Consider the following 22,638-nt stretch of genomic DNA (forward strand, 5'->3'; position numbering starts at 1 on the left):
TTACCAATCGTAGGTGCCCGGCACTTACCGCCCGTTACCAATCGTAGGTGCCCGGCACTTACCGCCCGTTACCAATCGTAGGTGCCCGGCACTTATGGCCTGTGTACATAGAATAGAAAAATTGGATATACTAACGGAGCAGGCATTACAAAGTTGTAACAAATAATTGGAAGAAGGTAGAACACTGAAACAATAAGAGGTTACTGGATACCCATGGCATAAACAACTGGGAGCACTAAATTTGCCGTGTTTTGCCACACCCCCTGTTTTACCACCCGGCTGAAAAAAATTTCTGGGGAGAACACTGCAGTATAATAAAGTTTGACACACAAAATCATGTCAAATCAATAAATTAATTAAATTTATTTTCTAAAATGTATTTTTTTTACATGATTTTGTGTTTTAAACTTTATTATACTCCTACTAATATACTGTCTTTCATGAAAATTTATTTTACAATGTACTGCTTTTAGACACACAAATCCATTGTATTGCATTCAATACAGTTATTTTGTATTGAATGCAATTCAAAATAATTTGAAATTCCTGCCGCATGCACAGACGTCACCGGGAACTCCCGGGTGACTCATCAGATGCAGAGGACGCCGGCCAGAGGATGCGAGAAGATGGAATTACGAAGGACGCCGGCGGACCAGGTAACGTAGTAGTTATCATTGTTTTAGCGTTTTGTTTTTACCCTGAGTCACACTCTGCTGTGGAGGTTATGTCTTCTGTTAGAGAAGGCTTATAGAAGAGAGAATCTTGCTCTGAGCAGTATCTAGTACTGTTCATAAAGCCAGAATGTAGGCATTTGTATGGTTTACTCCGGTGTTTCTTGACCTTTTTAACATAGAAGAACCGTTGAAAAAAAACTTCGGTCTTCAGGGAGCCCCCTGCTATAATTACTATATCCACGGTACTTTAGTGTGTTGGTTACTAGGAACAATGCCTTTTAAATTAGTGGCCAGTGGGAAGAATGTCACTTTTACAGATAGCCACAAAGATCATTGGTGTCAATTAAACTGACCTGGGGGGTACAAATTGCTCATTGCTCAAGGAACCTGTAGCAGATCAACCTCTGGAGAAACCCTAGGCTTCCATGGAACCCATGTTGAGAAACACTGCTCTGCTCTAAAGGAGAAGTTCAATGATTCTGTACTCTGATCCTCCTTTTATTACTGATTACAGAACAAAATACATCATGTTTTAACCTACGTACACGTCAGATTTTTATCGGCCGATAATCGGCATCGGCCAATTATCGGGCGAAAATCTGCCGTGTGTACAGTCGGTGTCGTCCATCGTCCGTCCGGACGACCGACCTGCCGGATCCACGGACGATGGACGACGACCGATCCTAATGAAAGGGAAGGGGGAGAGCGCGCAGCAGGGTGCCGCTCCGTCGCTCTCCCCCTCCCCTCTCCATAGAGCAGAACGGTGCTGTATGTACAGCACCGTTCATGCATCGTGCACTCCCTTGTCGTGGGAAAGGATCGTGAAAGATCCTTTCCAACGACAAAAATTGCAAGTGTGTACGCAGCTTTAGACAGGCAGTCAGCACTAAAATGGTCTATGGATAGCATTTTATTCAAAAAGGTCATTTTTTTGTTTTTATAATTGTATTTTTTTTTTTTATGATTGTACATATGTATCCCATTTTATGCTGAACCCCAATTCTGTGCTTAGTATCTGCATCATTGTATCAAGGGCAGTGAGTTGTAAATGATGCCCTTAGTAGATTGCATAGTGTGTGAGTCTGTAGGGGACAGGACTGAATCAGGGGAAAATATTACAACCAGGACTGGGAATCAATAGAAAATATATTTTTAAAAATGCAATTATTGGGCTTTAATTTTTTTTTTAACTCATTCACTTCTGGCTTGCATGCTGTGGTGCAGTAACACAAACACATGCGTCATAACATTAGTTGTGTCAAGGTAGTTCACACACAATGTTGGTTTTCTGCAATGCAAGTATCCAAAGGGAGTTGGGACTCTTTTCAAAAAGAATGGTTCGACATTGCACCAACACACGTGTCTAAAAATACAAGGCAAATATTTTGCTGAGTTTTATAATGGTGCTCCTTGATACTGATCTTTTTTTTTTTTTTTTTTTCTGAAAGCATTTTCCTATCCAAAGTAACATGTGTATAACTGTATGATATAGCAACATGGTAAGGTTAAAATCTGGCTCATCTCCATAAACCCCAGTCCTAGTACTGATTGTTGGACAAAGCATTTTTCTATGCAATGGCTTTTTACATCATTGGTGGCCTGTCTGCTTATTTAGAGTTGGCTTTATTCTGCAACCCAATAGTTGCTTGCATTTGATTTTATCTCTGGTCAAAACTTGTTTCTCAAATTTTTGGATGTTTATTGCTGTCTCCTTACATGGGAGATGCATCCTGTCTTTCTGTCCTGATGAGTGTTGTAACCAGGACAGAAGTTAAAGATACAATTAAATTTTACAGTTCCCACTTTGAGAAGTTTAAGATTCCTCGTAGGCTAACCATACACTGGTCAGTAGGTGCATGACAAATGTAAACTATATAGATATCTTCCTGATATCAATAGTTTACCCGGATTACTCTTGTTCCATCCTTTTCAACTTTATCCTGAAAAGGAAGATGCAATTGACTTGATATGTTCTCATAATCAGAAAACTTCATCTTTGTATGATAAAGATGATCATTCCAAAGACCATGTTAGCTGGTTTACAGCTGATATTTCCTTACCTCCGCTGTAAAATGCTAACGTAATCATGCTACTCTAAGGGTGTTTTTACCTGCCCTTTTAAATATTGGGGAATAGTACAATACCTAATGTGTTTTAAGCTCTGTAGACCATAATGCTTCATTGTTCCAAGCTGCAGCTGGGGTGAGGTCTGAGAAAATGTTAAGCTACAACCAGTGAACCCACTGACTACCAACTATTGCTACTATAGGAATTCAGCGTTATTGTGTTGGCAGGACAGAAATATTAGTTTTGCCTACGAGGGCTTAAGTCTTCGTTAGGATGCAGACCTCCTGTAACTATTAGTTGAGTCATTGACTTGGTATGAGTATGAGCATATCAGGTCTTGGACACAAATATTCTCCCAAGTTTAGGTACTTCCAAGGGCCCCAGAACATGATTTCCTAACAGCCAATCTGTCCAGTTGTACCTTCTACTGCCTCTTGGGGATTTTTATATTTTTCGTATAGTTGTAACTTTTATAATCGCAGGCCATATCTATGCTCATGTCCAATGCTTTTATCTTTAGCTTGATGTGCATATATACTAAAAGGGCAGCTGGCTATTAATGATGCTGGGCTGTTTAACTGTAACTCCAGCTTTTAAGAATTTAGTACCCCTGTTGCCGTAAATATGAAAAACGCAGATACTTTAGTTCTTTTCCATCTGTCCAGTGGTGGTCCTGGTTTGGTTGTAAGCTATTGTGACTGACCCGAGATAGGTGTAAAAGAAATAAGGGGTGGGGAGCGAGGAAAGGTTTTAATTAGGCTAACAAATTCAGTACTTTTCTGCAATACTCGTTTTTTTTGTCGGTCATAAATGTTTCAGTTACAGGTTACCTGATTGTCCTTAAATTTAAATTCAGAAGTACAGTACACAAGTGCTGACTGGATTTCTGATATTCTCAAGTAATTTTATTTACTTTTCCAAAAGTAAGTTGTTTTATATCTTTGTAAATTTTGTTCTCACAGTACAAATTGTGCAAGTTGCTGGAGATCCTCATGACAAAACCAGGCAAAACTGAGCATAGCCGAGCTGTGTACAGGGACCAATCCTACTTACGTATTGGAGAAATAAAACCAACTGGAAAGAAATGATGTGCCAAAGCGCCATATGCTGCATTTTTCCCTTTGCTCTTTAAGTAAAGAAGTTTGTCTTTGAAAGTGTATGTCTTGTTCCTTGTATAGGCTTCTTTTTGCCTTGTGTTTCTCCTTTTTTCTGTAAGCATGATAGGATAGCAACATGAGCAATAATGTTGTGCAGAATCACCAAGAAGGAACTGCAGAAATCAATACAGCTTAGAAGGCTGTGTTTTGTGTGCACAGTGCATTGACTTACCCATGTGCAAAGTCAAATTTCATCAAACAGAAAAAATTTTGTTTGTGGTGCTCATTTGTAATTATAGATTTGTAATTATATAATTGGAAATCCTAGACTCCAGCAAAAACCTATTCTCCCCAGTAGCCAGAAACACCCATGTCCTCCTTATATGAAGTTTGACATGACATTTCCCCTGAGTTCCCAGGGAAAAGGTGGTTCCAAACAAATATTTTATAATATTGTTAAAGCCAAACTAGCAAAAACTTTATGCGGTATGGAAGCTTGTTTTCCCATTGGAGAGATTTACATAATTTTCTCAAGTGATGGAAAATCGCTTCAATAGGAACATGGAGCACAACAATTGTTGATTTTTTTTTTTTTATTATCATTATAATATATTATTATAATTACAATTTTTCTATTTTAAACACAGTACAGTAATCAAACAATAAAATAAAAAAACAAAGAGGAAAAAGAAACCTATTGACCATGACAACATATGTCTTTTAAAGAATCCAAAATGAATTGAGGAAAAAAGGAAAGGATTATAAATGATAAATTTAAATGGTAGTACTTACATCTAGGAAACAACCTTCAGCATTAGCAGATATAGTGGTAAGGATAGAAAAGGAGCTGCCTCAGGTAATCTGTCTTTAAAAAGAAAAAAAAAAAAAAAAAAAAAAAAGAAATTATAATTTTAAAAAAACTGGTAAAAATGACCAGTGAGAGGTAGGAAAACAGGATTAACACAAGTTGAGTATGCATTAGCAAGAGCTGGTAAGAGTATAAGTTGATGATGCTCAAAAGGTCAAGAGGGACGAAATATACCTAAATAATAATTATAAACCCAACAAAAGTTTAAAAAGGTAGGAATAATACTGAAAATAAACGTGGGAATAATGGAAAAATGACTGAAAAAAATGTATACGTCTTATCGCAAGCTTACCAATGGTGCAGATTGAAGGCAATTCTTAGTTATTGCTGCTAAAAAAGCGCAGCTCAGCTACATGATCCATATGAGTATTCTACATTGAGACAGAGAGTAGAATTCATGGACTCAATGGATATCTGAGCTAATAAAGGGATAATCACAATCCAATTAAGCAATAAACTTACAGATATGGTAAGAAAGAGAACAGTCAAAAGCAGATGTTAGTGGTAATGTATTTGTGTTGGTCTCCTCTAGATCCCCAAAAAACAATTAAGTAAGTCAGTAATCAAATATAGAAAAGGTGATCAAAAAACACAAGATAGAAAAAAATTGTATATATAATATCAAGAATAAAACAAAAATTTCTATACCTTAGTACCAGCTCTCAAGGGATGGACAAAGGTAGCCTAGCAGCAAGCAACCACACACTTACAAGGTGGTGTTGCTCACAGATAATCCTTATAAAGGAAAAAACAAAAACAATGATGAATTGATTTATTAACAAGGAGCACCTGCTGTGCATGTCAGGAGTATTAAATAAAGCTGGAAACAAAGTGAGAGAAAGTTCCCCTCACTGGGGGAATATCGTAACTATAAGGGCGGACGTGACACATCGCATACAAAGTTGCGATACTCTTGCAGAAGTGAGGGAAAGAAACCACATTATTCATAGTGTTAGTATAACCTACAGCACCTGGTGTTCCCAGGCGGTCTCCCATCCAAGTACTAACCAGGTTTAAGCTTGCTTAGCAGAAATCAGATGAGATAGGGTGCCTTCAGGCTGATTTGGTCATAGGTGTCTTAAGATGGCAGAAGTGGGGTAGAACAAAGTAAATAGGATGATGAAAAACATCACCTCTGCCTACCGCATTGCGTAAGTGGGAGGGACAAAACGGTGATGCGTTACTTCCGCCCTCCGTATGACGAAAGTGATATGTGGAAATTCCTGGCAAAAAAACGGAGCAATTAGACAAAGCGAAAAGGATATTTATGCATAATGGTAACCGCTCATAGTGGGGCAGGAATGTTTTAAATAAGGTAGACAATGTTTCCGTTTTTGCTAGGAAACAAATTGCAGAGCTTGCATGGATTCACCCGGCATAATGATAGGAGAAATCCTCCCAAACATCGGGTCCTAGGTGACCAAAAAGATTTTTGGTGACCCAAACGAGGGAGTAATACACCATAGGCATAAACCGTGGTCCATGCCTTGGTGAAGGTGGCATTCAAAAATATGGGTGCCTCCCGTCCCTCGTAACCCATGCAGACATGTGGATAGAAATTAAAGTATTTAGGAACAAAAAAATTGTTGGTAAGGGAGAGCAAGGCTTGTAATGTATGGATATGTTTAGAAAGTGTGATAGTAAATATTCAACACATAATAGAGAGTAGCTTTAATAAATAATTCTTAATTAAGGAAACCAATGCTTCCTATTTACCCCATAAATAGCAGTGTGTCACAAAACACTAATGAATAACAGGAAATGCATAAATTAATAATCAAAATTCTAAAGGTATAATTGCATATAATCTTAATGCATTTACAATATTATTCACATATCTTAATATCATTCAAGGGTTGATCCACTATGAAAACACAGATGTAAATGGTAACATGTTCAAATATATCACAATAGGTGTCAATGCAGCAATTCGTACAGACGTAAGGTTATTAACCCCCCTAGCGGTAATCCTGAGTCTGACTCGGGGTCGATTTTACTTGCAAAAAGTGGTAATCCAGAGTCAGACTTAGGGTACTTAAAAGCAGGATAAAACCCACTTACCTTGTTTTGTTGCTGGTCCCCGCAGGTCCTGGAGACACACGTCTGCCTCCCTCTATCTCCAGCCGCGAAGTGCAGATTCAATTCACGGGGTTTCTCGGTAATGTCGGTACATGGGTCGGTTTGGCTGGAAATTAAAATCATTTTGTGTTGGATTCATTACAAAATAGCTGTATTGAGTCTAATACAAAGAAATATTCATATATTACAGTGTTCTCCCCAGAAATTTTTTTCAGCCGGGTGGTAGGAAGCTGTAGCCGGGTGGTAAAAAAGGGGGTGTGGCAAAACACGGCAAATTTAGTGCTTCCAGTTGTTTATGCCATGGGTATCCAGTAACCTCTTATTGTTTCAGTGTTCTACAATTGTAGTAACTAGTATCTATGAGGGTCCCCTGTACACCCTGAAAATTACAGGTCATTGTGACATACATATTAGGAGATATGGAGGTTTGTACACAGAGCTGTGAGGATGCAGAGATCACAGGCAGCTAGCAGTGGATACATTTCACAGGCAGAAATCCGAGCTTGTGCTATGAGATGGGGGCGGGGCTGCCTATGTCTCCTTCACATGAGGGCTGCACAGGATGACACAGAGCACAGAGCAGCCTGAGATCCGTGCATCCGAGAATGAGAGCTGGGCGGGGTATTCAAATCAGCCGGGCGGAGCAACCGGCTAAAAACCTCTGGGGAGAACTATGTATTATATTATATATATATTTACATTACATGTTTAAATATTTTTTTTATTTGTTTAACAGATTTTTGTGTTTTGTTATTAAATATAACAAAACTGTTAAATTTAAATGTTTATTAAATATCAGTGAGTTATGCCTAAGAATTACAGCCTACAATAAAAAATAAATTTCCATGCAAAAAATTGTACCGCTTTTTGCATGGAAATTTGGACGGAGTTTTGGAGTTTGGAGTTAGACCACTAGGGAGATTAATATCAAATAATTGTCTAGCTTTAGGTCAATACTATAAATATACAGATATGTCACCAGAAATTCCAGTATCGCGTTGGATATAACAGTAATGATGATAATGTGTAATCAATTAGTTCTAAATCATTGTTATTTTGGTGCTTTGACAACGTTGGTGCTTACCAAAGGAAGCCAAAAATCCTTAATGAAATAGCATAGAGAATAGCGTAAAAGAATCATGGTGAAAATAGAAGCGTCAGAGTAGAATCAAATTAAGTTGATTAGAGAAATGGTTTGAATGACATCAAGTCATTCAAACCAGGGGGAGTCAAGGCGTTTTAAGTATGGATCCATTATGATTCTGCTTTCAAAAAAGCCTTATCAAAATCGCCTCCCGTTGGATTGGGGAATATCCTTTCCAAAGCAGAAAATGAAATTACTTGTGTATTAAAGCTATGTTGAGTGCCTTGGTGCTAATCGGTGTGGTCATCTTGCCGTTATTGTTGGAATAAATGTGTTCATATATGTGCCCTCTTGGGTTTTTCAAACATAAAACCTGCCACATACACATGAAATCAAATATATTATACCTATAGGGGTACAGTCAATCTTATGTCTGATCGGATGCCACTGATTGGTAGGACAAGCCCCTTTTGCTCATTTAACCAGGGACACTGAGCGCAGTGACCGCATCTCCTATTACCTGGAACGGCTATGTTTGCTTCTGAAGTGGAGTAGTGGCTGTGTACCAAAGAATCTTTTAATGAAGTTGCTTTCCTATATGTAACGTTAGGATGGTAACTACTGAGGAACTTCAATGTATTTGGATCACTTAGGAGTAAATGCTAATGTTTTTTTTTTTTTTTTAATATAAATCATAGAATGTTCATTATAAATCATAAATATTCATCAAAGAATGTCTTAATGATCAGACCTGAAATCGGTTTATATCATTCTGAATTATTCAATATTGCCATACATATTCGTTCATAGTGGGTTTTATCCATTACAACAATATTCCCTCCCTTATCTAAGGGTTTAATAACCACATCTCTATTAGATTTTAGTTGATGGAGAGCTCTACGTAAATTCTTATGATAAATGTCCATGTTAAATCTTTCAAGATGTAATTATAGTGAACTATATCTCTCCTTGAAAGGATCTGAGTTAATGACACAAAGATTGTGGGTATACATTATTTATCCCTCTTGATTTAGCATCATCAGTTCATTTTTGTAGTAATTAATCAAAATTAATATAAGTGTTTCTGTACATTTGTTTAGGGCAGATTCCCACTCGTTTTTGATTGATTTGGGGTTCTTAATGTTAGAGAATAATTTAATGCGTAGGCCCATAGGGTTACATTTTTCAACTATGTTTTTGTCCAAAAATCTAGTATGCCAGTAAAGTATAAAGTATAAAAGTATAAAGTATCTCGAAATCTCTCTCTCTCTCTCTCTCTCCCTCCGAAATCTCTCTCTCTCTCTCTCTCTCCGTATTTGTGGATATATATATATATGTGTGTATATATGTATGTGTATGTATATGTATATATGTTATATAGATTTTTTTAATGTATTCAATTTATTATTTTTACATGATTTTGTGTTTCAAACTTTATTATACTCATACTAATATATTATACTGTAAAATACATTTTCATGAAAAACAATGTACCGCTTTTAGACATTTAAAGATGACTTTTGGTAGATTGGTTATGGAAGATTTATTCTAGGCAGTTGGTAGTATTTTCCTATGATATTATAAATCCAATGGCAGTATGCATAAATAAAATATCTTCTGTTTCTAAGTTTCTGAAACCTTTGCAAATATAGTTAAAAATATATGAAACTCATTTGGATGTATACAGATTGAATTAGAGTTTGGCATCTTCCTGAGTTCCTAAACAAAAGTTGTGTGAATTTTGTGGGAACGTCCAATTTTTCTAAATATATTTTTTGTTTTTGCATTCAGGTTCTATGGTGTGACCCTTAAATGTGATGTCCTTCCCTTTTGGGGGCAGTAAAGGAAGAGATTGCTCTTCAGAGTTGCTGTGAAAGGAAATAACCAAGACAGGCAATTATGTCTGCTGCCACTGTCGCTGCTCAGGCACCTCAGGGGCCAGTGAACCCACCCCCTCTAGAGGTAACAAACCCTAACAAGCCGCGTCGAAAGACCAATCAACTCCAGTACATGCAGAATGTGGTGGTAAAGACACTTTGGAAGCACCAATTTGCCTGGCCCTTCTACCAGCCAGTAGACTGCATCAAGCTCAACCTACCTGTAAGTCACTTTCAGACTTTTGTGTTTCAGGGATGCTACTCTGTCAAACAACTTATCAGCTTGATGTTTTTGTTGCTTTTAAACCATGCCTATGGTATTTGAAGGGACCGCAGTTAATAAATTTCATAGTCAAATCTAATGGTATGATGTAAAAGCACTGAAAAATTACATACTGAAAACAGCTACATTTAACTTCATTGTAATGCATGTTTGATTACTCTTAGAGGCTGTATGATGTGCTGGTAAATGGTAAGGTCCTTGGCTTTGCCACATTTTGTCACATTTATTGAAATGTTGGCCTTTTTTTTTTTTTATTAAAGACCACAGAGCTGACACTTTATACACTCTAGTGAAAACTCATCTGAAACTGGCCTTGTTCTCTCTCTATTATTATTTTTATTTGTAGGACTATCACAAAATAATCAAGAATCCTATGGATATGGGGACAATAAAAAAGAGACTTGAAAATAACTATTATTGGAGTGCAAATGAATGCATGCAGGACTTCAATACCATGTTTACAAACTGTTACATCTACAACAAGGTGAGTGTCCATTCGATATATTGTGATTGTCTATAAAATTTAAGAGACCAGAGCACAGGTCCAGCTGGAAACATTTTTCTAAGCTATTTGGCAGTCTAGTAAGCTTATTCTTGCTAGGACAGGAACAGGTGTATAAAAGACTAGGGGGAGGGGCTAGACATGGTAATCCCCTTGGATAGCCCAGTTTTTATGGCAAAACCCGCCCTCTTTTCACACAAAACCTTTCTCTGTGCTTAGGCAATCACGGAATGAATCAATGTAATTATCCAGCAGTCTGCATGCAGAGTGGGTGTTTCTCATAGTGATTAATATTCGATAGACTTCACCACACAGATACCTCAAACCTGGTGACCACACCGAAAATTAGTAAACATTTCTTTTAAAAGGAACATATGGCAAAAAAACAGTTGTTTTCTTTTCTTACTTATTTTTATTGAGGTACATACACTTGTATTCAGGACAAACAATGCAGTTACAATAATAAGAGAAATTGACATATGTGGGTGGGGGGAGTGTTATGGGGGGTGTCACCTAAGGTTCTGATGGAGTACCAGGTAGTTTGAATGAAACACATAGAGTTGAGTTTTAGTGGTTATGTTCAGAGTTTCAATGAAACTCTCCCATGTGTCAAAAATTGTGAGGTTTTGGTTTCTTTGGAGTAGGAAGCCTCAACCCATTCCATTTTGAATAGATGTTGGAGCTTTGTAAGCAACAACTGGATCGAAGGATAAGTAAAATCCAACAGTGGAGAATAGATTTGCTTCCCACTGCAGATGAAAGGAGCAGTAATCGTTTGGCACCCCGGGAGTAGCGGAAACCATCTGTACTCACCCTGCCAAATATTGCCCAAAGGGGGGAGGGGGGCGGGATGAAGGACAAATAACTGACCAAGTGTGTTTGGCTTTATCGGGCACTTTGTCTCCTGATTTGCACTGATTTTGCACATAGTTATAAACATCAAACAAACAGACAAGGGCTCAATACAAAAACAAAAAACTGAGGTAGCAAAAACACAATTTTTGAGATTGACACGTAATATTTAATGTCCAGCATATGAGCTTATGAAAATGCAAGTCACCTGAATAACAGCAATAAACAGGAAAGAAACACAATAAAACAGTTCATTTTTCTTGCAATGTGTATGTTAATCTTATAAAGAGGGAAAGAAGAAAATAAAGGAGGGTAGGATATGGGAGGGGAGGACAATCTGGGGAGGGTGGTTCAGCCATTCAAATCTGAGCAAATGGTGAACGCCTCATCCCAAAACGGTTGCAAAGTCGGGCATGATCACCAGATATGAAGATCATCTCCCTCAATCCCACATCGCCAGCAAACACTAGAAGCAGAAGGGAACATGCAGTGGAGGTTGACAGGATCTCTCTATACCATCGTGTCACTATTTTGAAGTTTTCTCCTACAGACCGAGGATTTATGCGTGAGTTCATAAGCTGTTAGCAAGTCCGACTCTGCAACCTCGTGTCCCAGGTCTCTGTGCCATATAGGTACAAACTTAGGTGTGGCTGAGTCATAATAACCAATGAGAATTTGATAAATTAAGGAAACCAGGTGCGGAGGAGGTGTAGTTTGAGTACAAAGTTTCCCAAACCCAGTCGGGCCCGTGTATGTTGGTTGAAAGATGCATGGAAGTCAACCAAGATACTGATCTCGTTGGGCTTGAGTCAGCAGGGATGAAAGTACCTAGGATCGGATCCAGAAAATGTCTGGCTTGAGGCTAATTTTCCCCTGTAAATCCTGCTATCCTGTGTTGGTGTAGCTCAAAAGGAAAGGAGGGATTATCGAATAAGTGGGTCAGAGGAGAGGGTATAGAAGAAGGAGAAAGACAAGCTCTAGTAGAGCAGCAAATCTTTATGGTCGCTAGGGTAAGGGGAGAAAGGGAGCAGTGTGGGGAGTCCAAGAAGGTTTGTGTCCAGGCCACCACCCTTAGGTCCAGGGAGGACAGATCCTGTTCCAGCCGAGTGGATATTTTGCATTCCGGTTTGGATTTGCCACTCCATTACCCTGGTAAGTAAGGCAGCGGCATGGTACAGTACAAAATCAGGCAGACCTATACTGCCAACCTTTTTACGCCTACATAAAGATAGGTGCTTAATCCTGGGACGGTAACCACCACATACAAATTTAATAGCCCGAGAATGTAATGTCCGAAATGACATTTTAGGGGGAGAAATTGGAACAGTCTGAAAAACATATATGTCACACTTACCTGTTCCTCACTAAAGCACAGGCATCTCTCCCCTGCGCATGCGGGCAGTTCTGATGCTGGGCGTGCCTCTGTTTCCAAGCTTTATCAACTCCGTCCATGCCGCTGGCCAATCAGAAAATAGCTTCCTAACCAGCCCTGGCTATTTAGCTAGCTCTCAGACTCCATTTTGTGTTCGTGCAACAAGTATTACACGTGCCAAGCTACCAAGTTCTGTGAACTAGTTCCTGTACACCTGCTGCTTAATCCAGTGTTTTCTGTGTCCAGCCCCTGTGTTAACCCTACGTTGTCCAGTTTGTTGGTTCCCAGCCAACTTCCCTGTGCTGTTCCTGTCTGCCTGTGTATATCCCTGCATCACCTGTACCTCCTGCTGTTTCCAGTGTCTCCTGTGTTCCCTGTGCCCGCAGTGGCCTCTGTGTCATTGCTGTCTGTTTCCTGGATCCCTTGCTTTTGACCCCTGGCGTTTGTCCTGACCTTTCTTGCTTGCTGCCTGTCTCGACCCTGGCTTCTTTTAACTATCCTTCATCTTAGTGATTTGGTACCGACCTTTGCCCACCTGGGTGTGCCCAAGGACCGCAAGCGCGCAACATGCTTACCATCAGAGGCTCTGGAGAAAACCTGGTTACTGCTTAAACTCTGCGCCTTGGCCCTTCTCAGGGCTCACACCACCTCCGTGCAAGCCATAGCCTAGTGGTCCTGTCTGTCCGAGCGTGAATATAATAATTTGGGAAGCGAGTCAATTTTTGATACATGTATCCTGCCAAACCAAGAAAGCTGAATTTTTTGCCAAGTGTCCAGCGGAGCATAGCTGAGCTGGAAAAGGCAAGTAAGATCTGGTGGGATTAGAAACCCATAGGTATGTGATGTGAGTATTACACCATTTAAAGGGGAAATTTTGGGATAATTGTGAGGCCATTTTGGGAGATAAAGAGATGGTTATGGCCTCTGTTTTGGAAAGGTTCACTTTAAAGTTACTGTAATAACCAAACCTGACCATTTCCTTGAGGATAGAGAGGTGTGGGGCTGCGTGATGGAAAGGAGAACATTGTCAGCATAAAGGGCCACCTTATGATGATGTGAGGGAGTGAGTACACCTTGGATTGAAGGGTTAGATCAGATTGCGATGGCTAGATGTTCCATTACCAAGGCTAAGAGAAGGGGAGATAATGGGCACCCTTGTCTGGTACCATTGGAGAAATTAAATCTTTCAGATTGGATCTAATTGACTAAAATTTTGGCCACTGGCCTGGAATAAGGAGCTATAATTTTTGTACAAAAGATGGGCCGATCTTCTGCAAAATCAATTCCAAAAATTGCCAATTAACCCTATCGAAGGCCTTTTCGGTGTCAATGGAGATTAGGCAAGCTGGGATTTTATGTTTCTGTATATGAGAAATGAGATGTATGGTCGGAGTAGTAAAGCCCACTTGATCTCTATGTATTAAGGAGGGGAGTAGTGGTGCTAGTCGAGTAGCTAAAGTCTTAGCAATTAATTTAATATCAACATTGAGGAGTGAAATGGGGCGAGAATTCCCACAGTAAGCCGGGTCTTTACCCGGTTTGGGCAGTACCGCTATGTTTGCTAGAAAGCATGTCGGGAGAAAATGGGTGATCACGGTCCACTGTATTAAATGCTCTGGTCATGGCGGGCAAAAGTGGAGAAGCCAAGGCCTTATAAAATCGGGGGAGGGGAACCATCTGGGCCAGGACATTTACCGGACTGGAGGGATTTGATAGCACCCAGGAGTTCTTCACTCCGAGGAGTATCCAACTGAGCCGAGGTGTGGGTGTCCAGAGTAGGGAGCGCAGTCTCTTGAATTTAAGAGTGAATGTGTTCAGCCGGGAAATGGGAGGGGGGAGGTGCCTGTGAGGTTGTACAATTTGGTGTAGAAGGTCTCAAATTCCCTAGCGATGTCTCTGTTACCATGTACCTGAGCCCCCCCCCCCCCAGCTTTAATAAGAGATGGAGGTTTTAGGGGGTCTGGGGTGGATAGTACAAGCAAGATGCCTGCCGCATTTGTTTGCAAACTTATAGTGCCTTGTTGCTTTATCCCTAGCTATCATGGATTGGGAATCTAAAATGCGCAACAGCTTACGCCTAGCTTTAGAGCGGTCCACCAGGGTATCTGGCAGAAGGTCACGTTTATGGATAGCCTCCTGATCGGCTATTTGGACCAGAACTTGCTGAATTTGGGTTGACCTAGCTTTTTTCAAGCGAGAGACATGCCTAATAAAAACCCCCCTGAGGACACATTTCAGGGCTTCCAATTGGGTGATGGGATGTGTGATGTCATGTGCGTGTACCAGATTAAAAGTAGTTATGGCTTCGTTGATCTCAGCCATACAGACTAAGTCACCTAGTAAACTATCATTGAGTCTCCATGTACCACTGGGCCCTTCAGCGGGCAAAATACCAAATTGCAAGTGAACAGGGGCGTGGTTGGACCATACCCACAAACCAATACTAAGTTGGGGTTGTAAATAAAGTAGAGCTTGTGCAATTAAAAAAATCTGTGCGGCTGCAAGTGTAGTGGGCACAGGAGTAAGAACTATAATCCCTGTCAACAGGGTGGGAGATGTGCCATGTGTCCACAACATTCAAGCCTCTTAAGAGATGCCAAAGAAAATGGTTCAACCCCCATCGTCATATGTGGAGTGAGAAAGGTGTAGTTGGTGCTTTGCTCCTGTTCCCATAGGGGAGGATTAGGATTAAAGGTTAAGTGGGAAGGGGGATTCAGGGGGTGTTGGGGAGAATAGGTAGTAAGGAGGGAAAACTAATGTGTAAGACGCAAAAGCCTGCGTCAAGATCCCTGAGTGGTGTAACATGGGTGGCGTGACAGGAGAAGGCTCCCGCCCACGTCCGGCATCAACAACCAGCCTATATCACAAGGCACATAGAAAAAAATGCATCTAAACTCTCATAGTAAACATAAGAATTGGGCAGACAGAAAAATCGTAGTGCAGTTATACCACAATATTAACAGGACTAGTAATGACTGCAATAAGTTAAACCAAGGCAAGTAGGAAAATACTCATCAGCGGTCCAGGGCAAGCAAAGTCCCTGGGAAGGGTGACCCCAAGAAAGGGGAGGTGAGTAGGATATACACATCGCCACAGCCCTCGTCAATGGTTGCGAGTATATTGCTCCGCGGGTGGAGAGGAAATTGTACGATTAGACTTGCGTCCTCCTTGTATCTAAGGTGATGGAGACGGAGGATCCAAAAGTGGGAGCTGTATAGGCCAGTCAGGTAAGGGAAGATCCACTAGTCCCAAGGAACACTGGAAAGTAGGCAAGTGTGCCAACTGATGAAGGTAGGCTGTTTACCCATTATTGGTGGCCAGTAACTGTAATGGAAAGCCCCATCTGTATTTAATATTCTGAGACTTAAGGCTATCCAGGATGGGTTTAAGAGCCCTACATTGGGTCAGAGCATGACGGACAAGTCCTGTAGGAGGATGATTGGTAGGCCATTAACCTCCTGGGTGGTTCATTTCTGTCCAGATTTATATGTCTAAAAGTGGTACATTGTTTTTTATGAACATTTATTTTTCAGTATAATATAATATGAGTATAATAAAGTTTGAAACACAAAATCATGTCAAAATAATGAATTAAATAAAAAAAAAATAATTAAAAAAAATAAATATTATACTTTTATATTATACTGTAAAATACATTTTTATTAAAGACACTGTACTGCTTTTAGACATATAAATCCACTTTATTGAATTCAATACAGTTATTTTGTATTAAATGCAATACAAAATAATTTGAAGTTCCCGCCGCGCCCCCGACCCAACACACCAATGTCACCGGGAGCTTTCCGGTGACTCAACAGATGCAGAGGACGGGGATCTTGAAGGACGCCGGCGGACCAGGTAAGGTTCTGTTTACTATTGTTTTTCATTGTTTTAGCTACCCCGAGTGTGTCTTGAGGTTACCGCTTTCAGCATTTTAACACGGGGTTACTGCTGGGGGAGGTTAAACAAGATGGAAGCTTGTGCGTGGGCCGCACTCATAATATCCTCTTTCAGGCGAAGGAGTGAAGCCTGCATACACTATCACGAGGCCTCATAGGGTCTTGGTTTCGAGGCCCCAAAGTTTTATGGACCCTGTCAAATTCAATGTGATGATCTTTCAGTTTAACCACCTGAGGTCTAGATTTCTGTACCAAAAGTGATCCACTGTTTTTCATGAATTTTTTTTTTTAAATTGTTGACCTGTAACTTACAGAAATATGTCCGAACAAGGGTTCTAGTAGATATTATGAATATAAAATATGTTTGAAACACACAATCATTTAAAAAAAAAAAAATTGAATTTCCAAGTTATTTACTTTTATTTTATTTTTTTTTTATTTTTTTGTATTGGATTGGATACAGGAGTTTGTATTCAATCCAATATAAAATGAGCGTTTGAATTTACCAGGTATGTACTTTGTATTAATTTTATAATATTTTGTATTGGATTGGATACGGGAGTTTGTATTCAATCCAATACAGAATGACAGTTTGAATTTACCAATTACACACTTTGTATTTATTTGAATTATTTTGTATTGGATTCAATACAGGAGTTTGTATTGAATCCAATACAAAATGAATGAATGAGTTTGAATTTGAATTTCCCGCACACGCGCCGACGTCATCACGCACGCAGGGAAGCCGTCCGGCTATTTTTTTCTCAGCCGGACGGCTTCTCGCTTCAGAAGACACCCGGCGCTGGATGAAGAAGGATCATCGGCGATCAGCGGGACCAGGTAAGAAGCCGACCGGCATCTTATGTTCCGCTGGCCGGTATCTTGTGTTCCGCTGGCCGGCATCTTACCGGTCCCGCTGGCACCCGACGCTGGAGAGGGAGACCGACGGACGACGATGGACGGAGGACGACGCTGGAATACGAAAACGACGCTGGATGAGCACAGCGGGACCAGGTAAGTATGGATGCGACAAAAATACGGGGTTAACCATCCTAGCCTTTTTTTTTTTGCCCGTACGAAGGTCGGGCTTAACGGCTAGGTGGTTAAAAAGTAAACAATTAAACACTGCAGTTACCGCTGGGATCAGTGCCAATACTTTCAGGGATCCCTCTTATTCTAATAATATTGCGCCTATTCCTGTTTTCAAGATTGTCATGTTGATAGATGATTTGTTGTAGGAGAGTGGAGTGAGCATTTAGGGGCCTCAGTGTGTTTTCAGTGAGGTGGCCCCTTAGGTAATCTGTTGTACTTTCAATTTCCTCAATTCTATTCCCAAGATCTCTCTTGTGTTCTCCCATTTCTTATTTGTAAGTGCTCTGCATCCTTTGAACCATATTCTCTAAATCAGATTTAGTGGGGTGGGCTTGCAAGTATGTTTCCAAGTCCCACTGAGGATGCTGAAGTGCGGATGGTGCCCCTGTGAGGCAGCTTGTAGCCATGGGGGTCTGTGAGAGAGGATCTCTGGGGCTGCTGTGCCAAGGAGAGGGGCTCACCTGTGGAGTTGCTGCAGCAGGGGGATCTAAGGCTGCCGGGTGATCTGCAGTCGGTGCTATCTTGCTTCCTTTCTGGCTCCTCGTGGCCGGAGCTGAAGCCAATCTCACGGGATCGGGCACCACAGGAGGAGACACCAGAGTCCTGGTGTCCATGCTTTTCCATCTGTGTGCTGAGGAAAAGAAAGCTGCAGGAAAGCTGAAAATGCCGGCCGCGGACGGGAGAGCTCAAAGCACGCGTCCTACTCAGCCATGCGCCAGGCCTCGCCTCCTGAAACATCTTTTTAACCAAAAGTTCATTTAAATATGATTCCTACATATTCACTAAACGTTAGCTATTTGTAGTGACTACATTTGTTCTAGTAACTTAAAATGCGTTAAAACTTAATGTAGTTGTTACTTTTCTTTCGTTTTGATAAAAATTTATGTTGCCTGCAGCAATCATTCACATTCTAGCTGGTATGCAGCCTAATGCTTGTATAGAGTACAGGGGAAATGTGGTTTTTATGAGTAATATACACATCAATTAACATGGCTCCCAGTGTTTTATGTTGCTAACTAAACATAACCATTTTATCTTTCTCAGTCTACAGATGACATTGTATTAATGGCCCAGGCCATGGAGAAGATATTCCTGCAGAAAGTGGCACAGATGCCCCAGGAGGAGGTAGAATTGCTGCCCCCAATTCCAAAAGGAAAAGGGAAAAAGCCAACCCCACCAGTGGCACAAATTCAAGGTATTTTTTCAGTAGAGTCTTGGGGAGGGGGGGATGACGACATTGGCATCAACTAGTCATTTTGCATTTTAGGCCAAATGTAGGCCATTTATGTTTGCAGTTGTGCACAGCATCCTGTATTCAGGAAAATGAATGAATATTTAGGGCCAGCTCGTATATTTATCGTGTATTTATAATATATGCTAATAAAAACACCCAGAGAAAGTCAAGGCACTAAACTGTTTATTATTGCATCTTCTATGTGTTCTAATGGTTTTGTAAGATTCTGGCAATTTATCCAGAAAGAGCAAGTTCTTTATAATTGGTTGGGGTTTAAATCCAATATAATACACATTAACCTCCCTAGAGGTAACCCCGAGTGTGACTCGGGGTAGAAAAAAAGTTGCTACAAGTGGTAACCCCGAGTCACACTCGGGGTATGTAAACAAACCTATGGCAAGGTAATAGTAAATAGAGCCTTACCTGATCCGCCGGCGTCCCGCGCCGCGATTTCCATCTTCTTTCTACTTCCTTCTTCCTGCTTCTGCACCCGATGAGTCACCGGGGAGTTCCCGGTGACGTCTGTGCGTGTACGTTGCCGGCGGGCCGGGAAATCCATTTGTATTGCATTCAATACAAAATAACTGTATTGAATGCAATACATTGGATTTTTATGTGTAAAAGCAGTACATTGTTTTCAAAAACATTTATTTTGCAGTATATATAATAGTATGAGTATAATGTGTATTTTTTTTTTAATATATAGATTTTTTAATTTATTCAATTTATTGTTTTTACATGATTTTGTGTTTGAAACTTTATTATACTATATTTTACTGTAAAATAAATTTTCATGAAAAACAATGTACCGCTTTTAGACATATAAAACCGGAAAGAAATGAACCGCTAGGGAGGTTAAATGAAAGCTGTGTCTGAGGTTGTTTTAAAAAATTTTCTTCGTTCTATTTCTTGAATATTCATAAGTTTATGCGTTTTGGTATCCTCTGAATTAGTCTGTTTTGTTAAAGGGGCACTATTATGTAATATGTGACATTATTTTTTAAATTGTCTCTGCAGTCATGAAGTAGCCATTCGCTATAACTATATTCTGCTAAAGCAGAACATTGTTGTTCGGTAGATCCCAACACTGCACGTTCTATACTTCTAAGCCTGTAATATTAATGAAGTCAGATGAAAAAGAAACCTAAAACTATTTTAGCATCCATGTATTCAATCAGTAGATACTCTTATAATTTATCAACACCGTGAAGGAATCAATCCTTTGATGATCCCCCCCCAGTGATCTGCACTTGCCACATATACTTTAGGCTAGGTTTATACGAATGGTTGGGAGCTTATGTGGTTACCACTTCCTATCCATACGTAACCAAAGTCACTGGGCAGAAGCTGCAATGAGGTACCTTTTTAGCCTACGCATAGTAGGTAATGTGGGGAAGAGCCCCAACCATCTAAAGCGGATCTTCATTTCTTATTTAGATCAAGTATGGCGTTTTAATATACCATTCAGCAAATGATAGTGTCCTTTTAAGATAATTTTTTTTTTCTCCAGTAATCGCAGAAAAAGAAAAAAACGTTGAGAAAAAACATCCATCTCCCAAGCCAGTTGTAGTGGAGCGCACCTCCCCCAAACCTACCGTGGTGGAACGCAGTTCTGGAAGACGAGCTTATCCACCTGTGGAAAGGCAACGGGAGCGATACAAAGGTGTCCTAACTTTTAAAATGGTTCTGCATGAGGTCTCTGTTTTGTTTAGTGATGATGAACAAGTGTTTAATGACAAAGTTTTCTGTCCAAAAAAAAAAAAAAAAAACTTTTATGCATGTGTACCCTACTGGGTTTTCTCATTTTAGAAAGCATCTATGAGAAATGGCATAGGCATAAAGTCAGATGTATTTTGGAAAATAACTCCTTACACTGTTCATCAAGTTTAAATGTTCTGCTACTGTTGTGTGTGGTGTGTAAATATATACATAAATTAAGTATGTGTAAATATCAGTACTCTTTTACATAAGTTATCCTACTTCCCTGTAGAGAAGCCAGAAATGGCTGTGGTGAACATTTTTTTACTTGTAAAAAGTGTCATTAGTTTGAAAAAAATATATTTTTATAAAAAATAAAAAAAAAATTAACTATTTCCTACAGCTGCAGCACAAGGCTCCTCTGTCTCTACTGTGAGTCCAATGGTTCAGCTAACAAATATTGCCCCTGTAGTTTCCCAGACTGCAGTTATCGCTGCCACTCCTGTGCCAACCATACCTGCAAACGTCAACCCTTCAACTGCCACTACAGTACCACAGTCTCCTGCAGCTGCCCCAGTTCCAGTAGCATCAGTAGTCCCACCAGCACCTCCTGTCATTAAGGTAATTTAATTATAGAAGTATATAGCCTGTTAATGATTGATGCTTTTGTACTGTACTAACCATTTTTATACTACTAGAATGTTTTTACCTGCGGAGCTACTTCATTATTTCTTATTATAAACGTGCTCAACTGGAAGATTTCTCCTCCTTTCTCCTATGTTCAGATTATGCTCCAAGGCCTTGGATTTCCTTCCCCTTTCATCCTTTTAGCAGGACAAATGGATGGCGAATCTCTACAATAATGCCACTCCATCCAAGCCTAAAAATTAGGTTTTGCCTAGAGATACTGTAATGACTAGAATCTGACCTTTTTTTCTGTTAAATTATTGTTTTTATGTGGAATTTTTGAAGTACTAGAACAGATAAGGAAATCAGTGAAAATTGAGAAGTTAAAAACATCACCCAGTCATTGAAGTTTAAGGGAAACGTGTGGTGCGTATTCTTCCATGTAACAATTGTTTACATTCAGTGGTGAATACTGCTATGCACCAAGGTTTTCCGGGAAGTTAGAAAGATGGCTATGCATAAAATGCACCTTGATACTCATATTACAGCCAAGCATTTTGTAGCTCTCCAAGAATGTCTGGACAATTTCTGTGTAATTATGTGCTTGTGTGTTTCCAAGAAAGTCCTTGTCAATGGCTTTGAATAATAACCAAGCATTCTTTTCAACTTCTGACATTGTCCTGATGAAATGTTCATCTTTGATGAGCTGCTGAATCTGTGATCCATCAAACACACCGGCCTTTATTTTTTTTCAAATGACAGGCTAGGAAATGCCAAAATGAGGTACTTGAAACATTCTCCTTCAGTTGGCAAAGCTTTAGCGAACTGCTTCATCAGACCCAGATTCATGTGCAGAGGCGGGAATATAATATTCTTTCTATTAACAAGTGGCTCATGTAGAATGTTTGGATCACCTAGTTTTAAGGCAGATCTTAGAGGCCAATTCCTTTCCCCCCAATGCCTCTCATGAGCTTTGCTGTCCCACATGCACAGATAGTAGGGATACTTGGTGTCCGCGTTTCTGACCAAGAAGGAAGCATACCATTTTAAGGTCAACACAGATTGACCCAATTGTGTTGGTGATATTGCAACAACTCAATGACTCTCTTTATGTCTGCATATTCTTCACAAAGAAAAAATGAATGACCAATTGGTACTGACCCAAATATATTGCCATTGTGAAGGAGGACACACTTTTTAAGCTCCACTTTGAGCCATCGATGAATAGTTGCCATTCAGTTGAGTTATAGATTGGAATTCCCAATTCCTCCATTAAACCAGGTATGTTATGGCAATACACAAAGGCACTGTCAGTTTTAACCCCCCTAGCGGT

The 22,638-nt window shown here is 39.9% G+C and overlaps 1 protein-coding gene and 1 pseudogene across 2 annotated transcripts in view; one reads left to right on the forward strand and one right to left on the reverse strand.

Annotated features, from left to right (window-relative positions):
- The window catches only part of LOC140342852 (bromodomain-containing protein 3-like), a 45,644-nt gene that overhangs the window by 6,208 nt on the left and 16,798 nt on the right, over nt 1-22,638 (forward strand). For both annotated transcript variants that reach the window (XM_072429221.1, XM_072429220.1), the window contains exons 2-6: nt 9,661-9,969; nt 10,376-10,513; nt 18,791-18,941; nt 20,491-20,643; nt 21,082-21,299. In XM_072429221.1, coding sequence (XP_072285322.1) covers nt 9,769-9,969; nt 10,376-10,513; nt 18,791-18,941; nt 20,491-20,643; nt 21,082-21,299 — 861 coding nt within the window. In that variant the 5' untranslated portion in view covers nt 9,661-9,768. The remainder of the gene's footprint in view (nt 1-9,660; nt 9,970-10,375; nt 10,514-18,790; nt 18,942-20,490; nt 20,644-21,081; nt 21,300-22,638) is intronic.
- On the reverse strand, nt 5,666-5,781 carry LOC140342921 (5S ribosomal RNA; annotated as a pseudogene).

This window comes from Pyxicephalus adspersus, chromosome W, assembly GCF_032062135.1.
Source record: "Pyxicephalus adspersus chromosome W, UCB_Pads_2.0, whole genome shotgun sequence".
Taxonomy (NCBI): Eukaryota; Metazoa; Chordata; class Amphibia; order Anura; family Pyxicephalidae; genus Pyxicephalus; species Pyxicephalus adspersus.